General features: G+C 38.1%; 4 protein-coding genes across 4 annotated transcripts; 2 read left to right on the top strand and 2 right to left on the bottom strand.

Moving 5' to 3' along the window:
• Positions 1 to 96: 96 nt before the first annotated feature.
• LOC103342355 (Amino acid dehydrogenase family protein) lies at positions 97 to 2,541 on the top strand. Its single transcript, XM_008245983.3, has 5 exons — positions 97 to 381; positions 573 to 889; positions 1,600 to 1,836; positions 1,928 to 2,095; positions 2,241 to 2,541. The coding sequence occupies exons 1-5, from the start codon at positions 171 to 173 to the stop codon at positions 2,409 to 2,411; spliced, it is 1,104 nt and encodes a 367-aa protein (XP_008244205.1). The 5' UTR covers positions 97 to 170; the 3' UTR covers positions 2,412 to 2,541.
• A 179-nt stretch (positions 2,542 to 2,720) lies between these two features.
• LOC103342365 (retinal-binding protein) lies at positions 2,721 to 7,087 on the bottom strand. The gene is given in 16 exon segments (XM_008245991.3): positions 2,721 to 3,070; positions 3,713 to 3,787; positions 3,875 to 3,910; positions 4,083 to 4,130; positions 4,351 to 4,425; positions 4,584 to 4,635; positions 4,718 to 4,780; positions 5,142 to 5,222; positions 5,364 to 5,480; positions 5,557 to 5,597; positions 5,900 to 5,978; positions 6,066 to 6,222; positions 6,314 to 6,446; positions 6,538 to 6,668; positions 6,783 to 6,803; positions 6,806 to 7,087. Coding segments are annotated over 16 exon segments (1,320 nt in total). The 5' UTR covers positions 6,942 to 7,087; the 3' UTR covers positions 2,721 to 2,995.
• A 199-nt stretch (positions 7,088 to 7,286) lies between these two features.
• On the top strand, positions 7,287 to 11,544 carry PECT1 (phosphorylethanolamine cytidylyltransferase 1). The gene is made up of 9 exons (XM_008246000.3): positions 7,287 to 7,813; positions 7,900 to 8,135; positions 8,317 to 8,498; positions 8,790 to 8,861; positions 9,343 to 9,410; positions 10,214 to 10,334; positions 10,545 to 10,610; positions 10,715 to 10,837; positions 11,043 to 11,544. Exons 1-9 carry the CDS (start codon positions 7,467 to 7,469, stop codon positions 11,112 to 11,114), a joined length of 1,287 nt encoding a protein of 428 aa, XP_008244222.1. The 5' UTR covers positions 7,287 to 7,466; the 3' UTR covers positions 11,115 to 11,544.
• Positions 11,545 to 11,850: 306 nt separating this feature from the next.
• On the bottom strand, positions 11,851 to 12,987 carry LOC103342382 (protein LURP-one-related 5-like). Its single transcript, XM_008246008.3, has 2 exons — positions 12,556 to 12,987; positions 11,851 to 12,389 (listed from the first exon to the last, which is right to left on the bottom strand). The coding sequence occupies exons 1-2, from the start codon at positions 12,838 to 12,840 to the stop codon at positions 11,988 to 11,990; spliced, it is 687 nt and encodes a 228-aa protein (XP_008244230.2). The 5' UTR covers positions 12,841 to 12,987; the 3' UTR covers positions 11,851 to 11,987.
• Between the last annotated feature and the right edge of the window lie 3,749 nt (positions 12,988 to 16,736).

Below are 16,736 nucleotides of genomic sequence, written 5' to 3'. Positions count from 1 at the left end.
TACCTGGTGTTTGATTGGGGCCTTGTGGTTTCACCTGGAAATGAATTGGGCCCTCTGTTTTCTGTAGATAAGTAATGCTATGCTGTAAAGGGTCGATAGGAGAAAGACGCAAATGAAATAGAAGCAAGAGGGGCAAGGGACAGCCGAAGCAGTAGCGTTGGCATAGTAAAATGATTCCGAGAGTGGCATCGCCATGGCGGAATGGACTGAGATTGAGAGTTCCATCAGGAAGCAGAGGCTGCTGCAGAAGCGCCCATAACACCTTAAGAAACGACCATGGCTGCCCAATTGTAATCTCTCCTCCTCTTGTCTCTCTAGACATACCTGATGATTGGGCTCCCTCCCCTGCACACTCTTGTTTCTCTTCCCCTATAAGTTCCTGTAAGTTTCCTGCTTGCCCATCTTTGCTGCTTAGCTTTACTCTGTTTTTTCTGCCTTTGATTTGCTTTCTTATGGTCTTAAGTATTAAAAGTTCAAATCTTTAAATTAAGTGGTATTTGATGGTGTGAGCAAAACCCAGTTTTTAACAATTTGATTTGCGTTAAAGTATTCATTTTGGTTCACCACCACAGCTAACGAGCAGACAGCTACTATTATTGATGGGAAGTTTATTGCGGATGAAATTAGGACGAGAATAGGCGGTGAGGTGAGGAGGATGAAAGAGGGCATTGGAATGGTGCCTGGGTTGGCGGTGATTGTGGTAGGTCGTAGAAGGGACTCTCAGAGTTATGTCCGTAACAAGATGATGGCTTGTGCAGAAGTTGGGATTAAGTCCATGGTTGCTCAGCTGCCTGAAGATTGCACAAAAGATCAACTTCTTGGCGCTTTGTCTAGTTTTGATGCGGATCCCTCTGTTCACGGTATTCTCGTGCAACTTCCTCTACCACAAGTAATTTCTTAATCTGTGCCAGTACTTTTTTTTTTTTTTTACCTTTAATTGTATGCATATGCTGTTCTGCAAATAGAACTAGATTAGAATTGAAGTTATACATACAATTGTAGTTTCAAAATGCTTTGAATCTTAAAGACAGTTGATCAACTACAGATATCATTTAGTTAAGAATGATGAAACAAATTTATATACTTGGTAGTACTCACTTTAACTGAATCAACCTCACTCAAGGGAATGCCCCTATTTTAGAAATCTTCCTTAACTTGAATTTCTCCCATAAGCACCCACAAACTGGAAGCTTCCTGAACTTTTTTGTCTAAAGATCCATGTGATTAGGGTTTTAAAATGGAATTTTCCTGCTGCACATTTCGATTTGGAATTGTTCCCTTAAAAATCTCTGCCCATTTTGGGTAAAACGGTATCTGGATTGTGTTAGTCCAACAATCTCATAGTTCGGGTGACTTTAGGTTTGCTGGCCCGTAGTTTTGTTTTCAGGCTTGTGAGATTGCAAGCCGACACAGTTGAATTGGTAAGAACACCCCCACCACAAACCCAAGACCTGAGAGACCTAAGCCATGAACACTCTAGTGGATAGAAATTTCTCTTAGATCACCTGTGTGGCAACTAAATAGCTGAGGTTTTGATTCATTACATGTCAGAACTTGCTGCTGTTGTATGGATGACTTACAACAAACTGTCTGGGACAGCATTTGGATGAGGGAAAAGTTTTGGATGTGCTGAGACCAGAGAAAGATGTGGATGGCTTCCATCCACTTAATATGGGAAATCTTTCCATGAGAGGAAGGGAGCCTTTGTTCATTCCCTGCACTCCCAAAGGTTGCATTGAGATGTTGCTCAGGTCTGGTGTGGAAATAGCGGGGAGGAAAGCTGCTGTGATTGGGAGAAGTAACATTGTTGGATTGCCCACATCATTGCTGTTGCAGGTAATATTATTTTTTTTCAAAATGACATAATAATAAAATCAATCCATACATGCTAATTTACAGGCATAGTTTTCTTCAAATTGTTGTGCAGAGGCACCATGCAACAGTCAGCATTGTACATGCCTTCACAAAGAACCCAGAACTTATCACCTGTGAAGCTGACATTGTGGTCACGGCAGCAGGAGTGCCGAATCTGGTCCGTGGAAATTGGCTAAAGCCTGGAGCAGTTGTTATCGATGTTGGAACTAATCCAGTTGAGGTAAATACTGGACTCTGATTAACATTTTGAATTTGGCAATTTGACAAAACGATGGCATTAAGTAATCACATAACTGTGCCGTATTCTTTCATTTTACTTTTAATTCACATATATATATATATATATATATGTACTGTACTGGCAGGACCCCAGCTCGGAGCATGGTTACCGCCTCACAGGGGATGTTTGCTATGAAGAAGCAGTGCGGGTGGCATCAGCCATCACCCCAGTGCCTGGAGGAGTTGGACCCATGACAATTGCCATGCTCCTATCAAACACTCTTGATTCAGCAAAGCGAGTTTATGCCTTCACTTAACCTGTACTTTGTTGATTGTAGCATAGTTTTTTGCCATGTTATTGAACTACTGGATTTCTGTACTTTTTGTTAGACTTTTAACTTGTTCAGTTACATTTTGGAATAATTAAACGTGTATTTAGTCACTCAATGTCTGTATTCGCTGGAAAACTCGTTCGCTGGCCTTTTGTGTTTTTGGTTGCTCCACAATTGCCAAACGCTGGATTCCTTACATGCACTTTAGTCCCAAGCCCTTCATCTATATGTGCCGAAACAGGACTCGGCATTGGTTAGAAATGCTAATCAAGCCGCATTAATTAAACTTGAGGATGATCATGAAAACGTTGCTGATGACTTAAATTTCAATAACTGAATTGTCAGGTAAATAGGTAATATACAGAGGATCTATAATACAACATTCTGTACCATCAATCGCATGCCCTGATAATGAAAGAAACCAATCTGGATGTCCAACCTCAGGAGATGCAACGTATAAAAAATAAAAAAGAAGAAGAGAAGAATAACATGATACAATTTAACGCAACAGAAATCACTGATAGCATTTATCTGGCATGACGATAAAATATTCCAATTTGCCAAGAAGCTCATTCTTTAGCTTCAGTCGCGGGTGCCACTGGTTCAGCAACTGGAGGTATGCAATCTACCTTGTAGCGCAGCGCCTATATTCCAGCAAATAATAAGATATAAATGTAAGAAAATTCCAATATTGGGTGTACAATACAATAGACGTAGGCCCGAAAAGGGTACCAGTTCATAAAAAGATTGAAAAAAGGTCAGATGACAGTACCCTTCAGAATATGAGTAGCTAGCTACTAGCTAAATAAGTCTAGTTAGATTGAGAAGAGGTCAGATTTTGCTTTTGATCTCTTAGTTCATATCATAATAAAGTAGAATCAGGACAAACATTGTCTGCCCTACTTAAGCTGCTTTTGTAAAGATGGAGACATAGCAGCCAGTATATCAAGTGACATGGAATTGCTGAAAAATACATGCTCAGAATATATGCAAAAGGGCCAATTCTGCTGACAATGAGAAGTGAGCTAACACAATTTAATGGCTCAAACGTCAAACTGAAGTTTAAAACAGCATGGAAGGTGTCTTTTTTCTAATAGGGAAATAGCATGCTTCTTAATAAGAAATTCCAGTGACTTGCAAATAAAAAGAAATTCTGTATTACCATTATATTTCAACTCTAAAACCCAAAAGGCCGACTTGTTTTCAAGATTGATATGACACGTAAAGTGGTGTAGTAAAACAAAAACAGAAACCGAAAATAGGAGATCCCAAACATGTCAGCACACCTTCTTAAAGAAACTTGAATATGAATTGTCCCAAAGCAGTTTATAGTTTCCAACCTCGCATGTGCAAAAGTTTCCCTGTAAAAGATTTCAAGTTTAGAAGTCAAGAGATTTAATTTCAAATGGTGTTCTAACACCACACACAACCACAAATGCTAAACTTACTTGGTCAGACTCGAAGCGTCGGTAAGGTAAAATGAGCTGTGGTATAATCACCAATGCCCCAGTGTCATTGCAAGAAAACAATTATGTTTAAAAGAGGAATAAGAAAGCAAAAGGGAAAAACAAAACAAAGAAAAATAGAAGGTTGAAAAGGAGGAGAATAAAGTAAACATTGTATAATTAACAACCGAACCATCATAGTTCAACTTACAGATTTTTCTCCAGAAGGATTTGTATACTCGACACTAAACCCAATATCCTGACCACCAAACATAAATCTCAATATGGGATTTACATTGTCATAAATTTTGCATAAAGAAGCATACGAGCTATTTTAACAACTGGAACATATATTACTATCATGAGGCCAGGAGCATGCACATTACAGCTGCTGCCAATTATATTCTACATACATACAAAGAAAAAAGACATAGTAATTAGAAAAGAAAAGAAGGTCAATAACGGTTAACGAACAATACCAAGTTTATCTTCCCTTGCACAAGCGAAAAATCCCAAGCAATGTATGAATTTACCGCGTCCACAGACAATGAAACCTATAATAGTAATGAAGTTACATTAATTCCTAGCTGAGTTGTTAAACCAGAGTTGTTAGAAATGAATCAATAGATTCACACACCCATGCATGTGAGCACAAATCACCTGCAGCCACAAGGAAAAAGAATGAGTCTCACAAGCAGATATGTAAACAAACCTCATGAGTTTTCCCAGCCGGAACACTTATCTCTTTGTAATCATCATTATTCCTGTACAGAAAAAAACTAACAAAAGTTTTGATATGAAAATACAAAAGTAAAGTTAATTTTTTTTAAAAAGCTGGCTTCTGACCTTCCTTCTAATGCACCGGCAACCTCTGCTGAGATAAAAAAGGGGGAATTTGCAAAGACCTCGCTGACAAAAATGCATACACAAATTGATATAGCAATAAGCACTGCCTAGCAGCAAGATAAAGGAAAGACATGCTTGCAGCCCAGCAAGACAACACAGATTTATTTTGGCGTTTAAATGTGCATGTATTATCATGCATATACACAAGAAAGCTACCATAATTTGTAAAATTTTACTTCTACACATTTTTATGGGATCAAAAGGATAGTCAAATCAAACCCCTAGCAAAAGGAAGGGGTATGTAAATTGAAACGTCAAAATTAATATGATAGTAGTTATTATAATGAAAGTGATAAAAATCGTTATCATCAAGATGACATACGATTTAAAGTTACCCAATTGCAAACAGAAATAGGAGCAATACCTGATAAACGTTATAAACCTTTCAAATTCAGTGGTGTAGACATCAGCAGCTTGTTCCAATACAGCTACCTCTTCTTTCTTTCTGCTCAATTCATACAACAAATAAGTCTCGATGCAAATTTGGGGGAAAAAAAGGAAATCAAAGAAAGCGTCAGTGAGAAGATAAATAGAAATACATTTTGAACAAAACAACCAAAGATAAAAAGATTGCAAGAATTCTCACAATTTTCTAGTCTCAAAACGCCCCCAAGACAGCGAAATAAAGACTCTTATAAGAAGCACCATAGTTGTTAGTCTGTATAAAGGTGGTCCATAACGTTGTCGTTGTTCTTCCATGGGCCTGTTAATGAAGGATACAACAAGACATTAAATTATTATAGACAGCGAAATTACACTACTCCCACAAAAGAACTTACCCATCATCATCATTTATTTGGCGAATAAAATCTAGTAGAACCTGCGCCCAAAAGGAAGTGTGCAGGAACAGTTACCAATTATCACAGTCTCAAACATGGAATAAGTAAATCATACTTTTGAAATACATCTAAAAATACTAATTTATCAAGACAACATCAAATAACCACCCTCCAACTAGATAAATACATTAGGCAAAATGAGAAAACCATAAAAGGAATGTTAGAAGGAGAACAGCATATCAAGTTAAGAGGTAGGAGTGAATATACAGACCCAAACAAGCAAATAGAGTAGTAGGTCAACCCAGCCAAAAAAAATGGCAGGCAAATGAGCAGAGGAACATACCTGTGGAACCCCAACCAAGTACTTGACAAGGGTTTTGTAGACACCAGTAGCAGAACCAAGCTGCGCTAAAAGTCTCCTCCTGGAAGAGTGATGAGCAAATAAAACGTAAGGTGGAGGACATGCTGCTTTTAACCCAATTGGGTAAGCGAAAAGTAATTAGGCTCACCTCTCCATCTGTTGTTTCCACAAGAGAGCATAACGATCACGTATAGATGCTCCAGAACTAACCAAAGCATCAACCTCTGCTTGCTTATTCCTCTCTGAACGTTCCCTCTGTTGTCTGATGAGCTTTCCCCGAAAATCTTGGGGAATGTAAGTCATAACTGCAGGCAGAATCCCACATTCCATTATGAGCAAAGCAGAGTTTTGAATAAGTCATTGAAACGCAACATGGGCAAGTGAGAGGCAACGAACCTGTGTTGAAGACACGGTCAGAATTTTTAGCTTGGAAAGACTCCAATGTCTTCAAACTGGTTTGAAACTTTTGGTGGAGACGATCGATAATAGTAGCAAGTTCAGCATCATCAGGACTTAACTGCTGTTGAAGCTGTGCCCAGAGAAGCAAGAATTATAAAATTAAAAAAAAGGTAGGATCTTTCAGAAGCAACAACAGCATAGATTAACTTAGATTAGCTTACCGATCGAGGCCAATGAGGCTTTTCAAGTAAATACAGTATCTCCTCCATATGTTCTCGATTCTTCCACATGTTCTCGTCAACTTTATGAGGCGGTTCACTCTCTAACTCACTCACTAATAATCGCTCCTCCCCTACAAATCACACTCATTGACTCATTCAATAAACAATATGCAATAACAAGCAAAAAAAAGAAGAAGATGATCACTTTAACAAAAATAAGATTAGAGGGTTTAGAAATGAAGGACCTTCAGCAGCCGGAGAGCTGTAAGCAAATCGGCGGTGAAAGAGCGAATCTCAGAGGAAAGGCGAGCGACGTCGTTTGAGAGAGGGGAGAATTGGTATGTGTCGTAATAGGAAGCCAGAAAAGCCCTGGTTATTGGTACTATACCCTCGGTGGAAGCCATTGTTACTTGTAAGCAAGACCAGTCCAACGCGATCTCTCTCTCTCTCTCTCGTTTCTATTCGTCGGCAACAGGAGGAAGAGGAAGAGGAGTTACAGTGGAATAACGGAATTTGAAAAGGAATAAACCAAACAAAGAGTACTTGAGTCAACTCCACGCCACCACCCACCGCCCTCCACTCACCGATGCAGTGTTTTTTTTTTTCTGAAACAATAAACATAACAGAAAATGGGCTTAAGAAAATCCTATAAAAGAGTCGTTTTTGACCCAATAAAAATTGAAAGTTTGGGTGGCACAGAAGCCCAAGCCCAAGAATCATCCGCCGCACAAAAAAGAAAAAGTGAGAAAATTGAGTGAGAACGAGAAAAGTGTGGGGAACCCCGAACCCGAAAATTTTTCATCAGAAGGAAAAAATGCCGACTTTATTCGGTTTTCTGATTCGATAGAAGAAAAGGAATTTTGGGTAAATCAGATGACTAAAGCTCTCTCTTTCACTTGATTTGATTTGTGAAATCCAGAAGCGACGAAATGGGTTTGGAAGATGGGAACTCAGAGAACGCGCGAAGCTGGGCGAGGTTTCTAGCCACGTGCCTCGTCGGAGGGGTGGTGGTGGCGGTGGGGGTCGGCTTTGGGGTGTCTCTGTTAGGCTCACAGGAACGTCATGGCCCTCAACTTCCTCTGGGATTTCCATGGCGGAGGAAGAAGAACAGACCTGTCCGCGTTTACATGGACGGCTGCTTTGACATGATGCACTACGGCCACTGCAACGCGCTCCGTCAGGCACGTGCCCTCGGCGACCAATTGGTTGTCGGCGTTGTCAGCGACGCTGAAATCATCGCCAACAAAGGCCCCCCTGTTACTCCTCTCGATGAAAGGTACCAGCTTTTTGTTTAAATCAGCTGCATTAGCTTCGTAATTATTGGGTTTATGTGAATGCATCTGTGCTTGTGTTGTGTTGTAGGATGATTATGGTTAATGCTGTGAAATGGGTAGATGAGGTTATTCCGGATGCACCTTATGCTATAACCGAAGAGTTCATGAAGAAACTGTTTGATGAATACAATATAGACTATATCATTCATGGCGATGACCCATGTGTTCTTCCTGATGGAACTGACGCTTATGCTCTTGCCAAGAAGGCTGGTCGCTACAAGCAGATCAAACGCACAGAAGGGGTCTCCAGCACAGACATTGTTGGTTTGTTTCATTCTATCCATCTCACTCGGTTATGCCCATTTCTATGCGTATTTTAAGTCTAATTATAGCACAGAAGCTGATTAAATACTAATCTTCTTTACATAATCACAGTTGTTAATCCTTTGTTGGGGCATTTGGAATTTGCTAGTCTAATTTTGTTTCTTGGTAATGCTGTGAACAGGTCGTATGCTTCTCTGTGTAAGAGAGAGATCGGTTAGTGAGAACCAGCACCATTCTTCCTTGCAGAGACAATTCAGCCATGGTCACAGTCAGAAATTTGAAGATGGTGGATCTGGAAGCGGAACTCGTGTGTCTCATTTCCTACCAACATCTCGAAGAATTGTTCAGTTCTCGAATGGGAAAGTACGTAATCTCTGAACTTTCTTTACTGGTTGTTTCAAATAAATAAGTGCATTTTGTCTGTTTTAGCTACCTGAATTTCTATGAATATCCTAGTTTATATCTTGTGGATATTACATCACAGACAGAGGGCAATTTTTATTACTCAATCCCTTGCGTTGATTTCTCGGATGAAGTCTCTTTTTAAACAAGGGGGAACAAAAAGGAAAGAAAAAACATAATTTCTATATCACATATATTACTGGTGAGGTGAACTTTGTCATTTTTTAATGTATGTTTTATGCCTGATTGCAGGGTCCTCAGTCGGACGCACGCATAGTTTATATAGATGGTGCTTTTGATCTTTTCCATGCTGGACATGTGGAGGTAGTGCAGATGAGTTTGCTCACATGCTATTTATCCTCCTCTCTTCTTAAAGTATCTTTCCAAATTCTTTTATATTGATCTTTTGGCTGGGCAGATTACATATCTGATTCCCAATAATTTCCAAACTGGCCCCCTTTTTTGTACACAAGGAAAAACCTGGGAAACAAAAGCAAAATAACACTAAGCCTGTCTTTAGTTCTCTCTGACACACCACACACACACACACACACACATTTTATAACAGCACCGTTGTCCTTAACTTCCTGTTGGTTTTTTTGTTCATCCTATATTCCGTGCTACTAAGGTCTTCTAGTTGTTTCTCTTATTTTTCCCAATTTGCTTTAGAATTTAACGGACTTTTTTCCTTTTTCTCTTCGCTTAATTACCATCCTTTATTTGCTTCACTATTCAATGTAGGCAATTAACAATTAAGGGATAAAAAACTTACTTGTTTGGTTACATGTCCATCCTTTTCATATAGATTTTAAGGATTGCGCGAGAGCTTGGGGATTTTCTTCTTGTTGGAATACACACTGATCAGACTGTCAGGTTTGGTCTCCTGCTTCCCTATTGCTGGAAGGGCTATCAAGTTTGATTCTTTTATTTAAGCTATCTACACATTTTGTTGCAATTTTGAAATGGTAAAACCTTCCCTTGTCAGTTTCTGTAACTGTTTAATCACTTGGACCCACTTTAGATCCATATGTAGTTTGACCAAAATTTAAAAACCCACCCGACATTTACTATGGCGTGTAGTTGAGACTATCGCTTGTATTAAAGAAATAAAAAATAAAAAATCCACCCAACATTGTATGTCCACAGAACTTCTTAGCACACATGCATGTGTGTATGTCATCTTTTTCATGTGAAAAAGAAAGAGTTGGTGAGTCATTTTATACTCCGTTGTGCTAGTTTTCTCATAAAATGGGTTTTGAGTAGCACAATGGCTGTGACAGAAACTTATCCCTTGTCACCACTTTGGAAAACTTGGCTGAGTATCAGTTGTCTTTTATGAAAGTTGATTTACTTCACGTATCTTTTTGGTTGGTACCCTTGTTATTTGTAACTTTTTTCCGTGTGTGTCACAATTTTGATGATGTTTCATGAAATGCAACTTCATTCTCGAACTTTACATGTTATATTAATTTCTGGGAAGCAACTCATAACTGTAAAATAGAAAAGCAATATCGCTGACCAATTCATGAATTTCTGTATCTTATAGCAGCTTGTTTAGTATTGCAACCTCTGATTGTGAGTTTTTTTTTTCCCAAGTACGAATAGTTTAATTGTATTAGATACGAGCTTTCTACACTTTATAGGTGATGGCCTTCATTCTAATAATTTCACTGCAGTGCTCATAGAGGAGCACATCGTCCGATCATGAACCTTCATGAAAGAAGCCTGAGTGTTCTGGCTTGCCGGCATGTGGATGAAGTTATAATTGGTGCTCCATGGGAAATTTCAAAAGACATGGTCAGCTTGTCTTCTTATTTGTATTGAATTTGCTTCATTATGCACTTAGTCACTTTTCATTCTTCTACTTGATTCTTCTGGTTTGCTTGTGGTAAACATTAATGCTTATTGAAATTGCACCTACCAATAAATTGTCTTACTGAAGTACTTTCCTCAGTTTTGTCAACTTGGCTTGTTTGAAAAAATGCTCATAGTATTTTTTGCCTGCAGATCACCACCTTTAACATCTCTTTAGTTGTCCATGGAACGGTAGCAGAGAATAACAATTTTCAGAAGGTAAATTGTGAAACAAGTTGGTCGTGGTGATGTATATTCTATTGCTTAATAATGGAGTGGAGGTGCCGGGATGCTTTGGTTAGTTACATATTTTTCTTATGCAGGAACAAGGCAATCCATATGAAGTTCCAATCAGTATGGGTATCTTCAAAGTTTTAAACAGCCCCCTTGATATCACTACTTCCACGATAATTAGGAGGATTGTATCCAATCATGAAGCATACCAGGTCCCCTTTATACCTGACCTTCTTTGTGATACTCTTTTGATCAAATTTGTATCCAATCATAAAGTATTATATGTTGTCCATATGCTTAAACATATAAATATATCTATTGTTTTAGTTGGTATTCCTTGATTTCTGCTTTTCTGACATGCTTCAAACCTAATAAAATTCAGCCTTATTTTTTATTTTATTTTTTCCCTTCCTGCAGATACGTAATGAGAAGAAGGCAGCAAGTGAGAAAAAGTATTATGAAGGCAAGTCTTATGTTACTGGTGACTAATAGATGGCGATCTCGGAGGCAAATACATGGCTAGATATTGGCTGCTCCTGTTATTTTGGCAGTTTTACGGAATAGTACTAACATCACAGATGACCCACTTGGGCAGTTTCACGAAATTCAGCCTTACAAAATATTCACATGCTGTCGTTCACAGTTTCTAGATTACATGTTATTCCTGCGTCATGTTGTCATGCAGCTATCATTTTGTTGCTTAGAACACTATTTTCGGATTCAATTCAGAACCTAGAACATGAGAAAAACTTAGTTTGGCAGGTCGAACGGGACAAGCTTTTCAGAGTTTGCAAGTTCAGCCCCCCTATTTTTCACATAAGTACAAATTTAGCACGTCTACAGATGCAATATAATCTTCCTGCTGTTCTTAAAAAAGAAAGAAAATTCTATATGCATGAACAAGGTAATCTTTCTCTGAGTTTGGTTTCATTCTTTTCGTCAGAAAACTTGCCCTGTTTAAATTTTTTCGGCAATATTAGTAACATGTGGTGTTGCATTGTAATGACACCACCATCTGTTCCATAACATGCCAGTGCCTAACAAGTCGATCATTGTGGATCAAGAGTATGTGGTATCCTTTGGCCTTAGGGTGAAATACAAGGAAATTTCCGGCTCCTATGAGACGGTTGTATGTGTCTTGTCTCACTGAGAACTTCTGATCTGAATGAAGTTGCTAATTTGCTAAAGAATCAAGGAAATTAATAATGGGATGATAGAGCAAAAGAAGGCATTGAAACACTTCCACTTTTATTTAAATACAAGAAAATTGGAGTGACGTCTCTTGTACAAAATATCAGATTCAGTGGGGTAAAAAGATGGTATCTTGTTTACATGGGTTTATTTCTGTACATCACAAGATAATTAAGAACACAAAATTGGGGTAAATGGCTTCCCACAAATCCGATCCAAGATAATTACAAAACCCATAATAAGGTCAAGGTCGAAGCCTGGTTGAACCACCAAGTTGAACACATCATTGTCAAGCAAGACTGTATTGTTTACTCTCTTTCTAGCTACACTGGCCACCAATTGTCCACTGCGGCTTCTGATTTTGCAATTTCGTCTCCCAAAACAACCCTCAATTCTGAAATCTGGGGTGCCAGTTGCATGAGCTCCCATGAACACCTCAGCTGCTTCACTTTTGTTGCTGCTGCCAAAAAGGCCAGACCCACTTCTCATGGCAAACACCCTGCTGGATTTTGGGCTCTTTCCACACCCATCTTCTCCTCTATATGCATTCCATTGGTCTTGCATGCTCAACATCTGTTCATACAAAATCAAATTCATTAAGCTTTCATGTATCGGTTATAAACCATTATTTTATTTTATTTTTTATACAAACGATAGTCTAAACTAGGCCTAAACCACGTATATGCCGTTTCAAACAATGATATTTACTACATTAAAGAGGAGGAAGGCCAATAAGTACCTGGGGTTTGAGGGTCAGCAAGGCCCTTCCGACTCCGTCCATTAGGACAAGCCCTCCTCTAACACAACAGTTTTTTCTCGAATAGTTGTCTACTCGGAAAGTCAATATTCCGCGGTCATCGAACACTGTAAATCCATCAGTCCCCTGGAAACTCATGCTGGATCTCTTCCACACAGTGAGCGCAGAGGGAGGCACACGATGATCATGAACATCTTGAAGCTCCAGCGGATGATCTTGATCATGATCCTGGTATCTATTCACTGCAGCCGGATGTATCCTAGACATGGCTAGCTGTTCAAAAGCAGAAGCCGTTCAAGAAGATGAGAGGAAAAGGTCTCAGAGACGAGAGAGAGATGAATATTGGTAGAGAGAGAGAGGAATATAGCTGGGTATGAGTAGCGACAATGGATTAGCTTTGGTTTTGTGCCTGAACTTAAGAATAAAGCTAGGTCCAAAGATATGTATATATATAGCCAGAAGCCTTGGGATGATTTGGTATATACTATGAGAGGACGTATGTACGTGGAAACAAAGAGAGAGAGAGAGAGAGAGAGAGAGAGAGAGAGAGAGAGCTTTATCAGCCTGCCTGTTTTCCTTTTTTTTTTTCTTTTTTCTTTTTCTTTATATACAAAATTACATGACCTCTCTGACCTCACAAGTGGCCACCCTAGCTAGCTACCTGCTAATTTTATATTCTGCCATGTTCCGTACGATATATACAGTGTTCTTGTGTAGTCCAGTTGTGATTGACGGTCAAATAACATATTATGTCAAATTATAATCACGTAAATTTTGATCGACTTTTTCTTCATAAAAGTCTTAATAGAATGTTTTTTAGTTGTAATGTTGGATCTTTGGGAAGGCACATTAAGTGCATGGTCGAGGAGTAGGCCAAGTAATGATTTGATATTTTTGGCTTTGTGAATCCGTTAGCAGACACCATCAATTTCATGTTTTCATGAGGGCCTAAGCAATGCATCGATCAAAGGCCGGCATTTTAAAGCCAGGTAGACAAAGTGGGGACTATGGATTTATGATGACCTCATGGGCCAAACTGTCTGGTTTGCTTTACAAGTCATGATTACTGTAAACCTCGATCGATCTGGCTAAGCATGATTTACACCAAAAAGAATATGAGGTTCCAAGTGAAAATGCTGATGCTCATTAATTCAAACTTCCTGCATGCATGTGACCTTTTGTCGTCATACTGAAACTTTGGTACAAACATTCCCATTTGTATATTTCAATTGGGAATTTTTTTTATTGGTAATTAAGCTTAATTAATGTCTCTCTGACCAGCATTAATTCAAACGCAAGAAGAAATTTTCGTGGGGTTAGTTGGAAACCAGGACATTTCTTGTTGTCCTGCGGTCTGTCGTGATCATTCACAATGTAATTAGTCGATTAATCGGCCATTAAAAACATATAAAAAAGTACCAAGTAGCCAATAAACCACCGGAAATTTGTTTGATTAAGCAAGGGAGAATGTAAATGGGAATGACAGATGGATAAATAGTAACTTCGAGAAGTTTACCAGCTCCTTCACAATACCATTAGTGCCAATTAATATAATACAGTTGGTTTTAGAGATTCTTAATTAAGCAAGTTGCTTAGTGCATGCCCGTGGTTTTTGAGTCACTAAAACACTCACAAACCAATCACTTATTTGTTAAGCGCGGGTTCGCATTCTCTCATTAAACAATACAACTTTTCCAAAATCATTAGTTAATTTTTCTTCACGATAAACTAAAGGGTATATTCAATTGGGATTTTTCTTCACGATATACTTATTTTTCTTTTTTATCATGTACGTGTAGAACAATAACAAAAAAGCTAGCCTCTGAATTGGAAGCCGACATCCATTCAAACAAAGGGACCGAGTTAGGTGATAAGCAGCCATCTATGTAGCCCATACATATAAATCCGGCTTCTCTCCAATGAGTTCCTATCCACTTATAAATACTTTTAATTAAGCATCAATGTTTTTATACCATAGTGTTAGTAACATGAAAAGAAGATGATGTCTTTTTACTAATATGGAAAGTTCAAGGAGGGAGAAGATATACATATATATTGTGAAAAGGTGAACTATCCTACAAGAATACAAGCTAGACTTCACAACCTCATCTGAGTATGTATGACATAGGTTAATGTAAAGCAAGTCTCTTTTGGTGGCTCAGTCAAGACTGAATTGGAATTGAGTTCAAATCAGTCCTTATGAGTTTCACTCCTTTAGATAAAATTTACAAGTTCATTATCAAATAACAACTAGAACATTAGTTCAATTTAGGCTGAGCCACCGAACGAGACCTAAGAGTATATGCAAGTTCGCAAATATCATAAAACTCACCGCTTGAATAAGTCGATAATACATATATAGTCTTATTTAAATGAAATGGCACGTTCCTCTTATTTGTACGTGGCATATTATGGGAATGGATTAACTAGTTCTGTCTTATCATGACCAGAAAATCATGAACTCACGCCTGTGGTAAAGCAATAGTGGTATGACTATGCAACACACAAATTAAAAAGGGTTGGATCAGTTCCTCTATACGATTAGATTAAGACATATGCAAAGTGCGAATTTATATATATATATATATTATTGAAGTGAGTGGCCCTAATTAATTAACACTAACATAACCATCGAAAACTCGAAAAGCTTCATCAAGTTAGGTATTGAGTTAGATTAGGTCATCCTATTCTTCACATGAACAAGAAAAAAAAATTAAAAAAAAACTTGGATTAAGTAATAGCGGCAATGCGGATAACGATTAACGACCGTTTTACTTCTAATAGTGGATAATACGTAGCATTATTTTAAAGATGTTCATGGTCGGGCATAAAATATATAGTGAAATAGCACCCTATTTCAAATTAAGTAAATTAATTACACCATTATCCAGCCACTTAATCAAGGTTACAAGAATATCACCCTTCAGGTGGCATATTTGATTGAGACATCACTTCGTTCAGGTGGTTGTTAATTTTAGTAATCGTTTTGATTAGTTTTCAGTTAACTTTTCTCAGTGTGGTGATGCTGATGGAGAGAGAGAGTGGGAGGGAGGAGTAAGAATTTGCGCTAGTGACATCTAATCTCTGGAGAGCTGACATTTAGAGTATTCCAGTAATTAATTAAGCATAATACCCTTACTCATTTGGATTAACAACAAACTTTAGGGAAAAGGAAGGGAGATGGAATACGAGAGATAATGTTGTTAATTAGCACACAAACGTACACTAATTCGCATTATCCCTATGAGAATATATACTAATTAATTTTTGTTTTAAATTTTCTTTCATTGATGAAATGAGTGGTGCCAAATTAAACTCGAATTAAAATTAAAATTAAAATTAATAGTGGCAGCAAAGTCCTTGTACAAAGTTGCTTTCGAAGGGAACGCCATGGTATATGGACAAAGAAATGGATAATTGAGGTCTTCTGCCTTTGGCATGCGCGCCATACAAAGGAGCTACATAGCCGAGGATATCACCCAGAAAATTAATTGAAGGACGACTCTCCCACTTACTTTAAATTATCAATACATGGTCTTCGTCATCCCATTAAGATTCATTAGTCAAGTTAAGAGAATCGAGGCTCAATGACCACATACGCATCAAGATTAATTGGTGGTTTGTTGTTTTTTTAAGGATGAAAGGTACAATGTTGTCTTTTTTCTGTGGTCAGAACATAAACTAATGGGCCCATTTCAAATTCAAATGTTGTAGAGGAAGATGAATATGTTACAAATTCAAATGTATTCTCTTTCCAATCAAGAAGATTTTTTTAAAAAAAACATGTTTGTATTCTTTTGTTCCTTTTTCTTTTTTTTTTTTTGGGGGTGGGGGGTAAGAAAATTGATCATAACTAAACATGTGAAAGGGCTTTCCCCACAACATGATTTCTCCACATTTTCAAGAGTTTGACAGTCCTTCAATTCAAGAGGTTTGACTTGTACATACATTTTCATGGGGTTTCTGCAAACAAGTTGCCAACACATATAATATACCAGCAATAACCTGAACTAGTCTAAATTAATCTAATTTATAAGTAAGTAGTCGGATGTGAATGCAAGGGAACGAAATCACTGACTTACTATTATAACCAATTGGCCTAACCCCGAGAAAAACTCAAGAACACTAATAAAATACATGATATGATGAGCAAAGCAAGAATA

The sequence above is a fragment of the Prunus mume genome, linkage group LG1 (genome assembly GCF_029339155.1).
Source record: "Prunus mume cultivar Tortuosa linkage group LG1, ASM2933915v1, whole genome shotgun sequence".
NCBI classification, from domain to species: domain Eukaryota; kingdom Viridiplantae; phylum Streptophyta; class Magnoliopsida; order Rosales; family Rosaceae; genus Prunus; species Prunus mume.
Note: the sequence above shows the minus strand (reverse complement) of the source record. Positions and strands in the feature narration are given on the sequence as shown.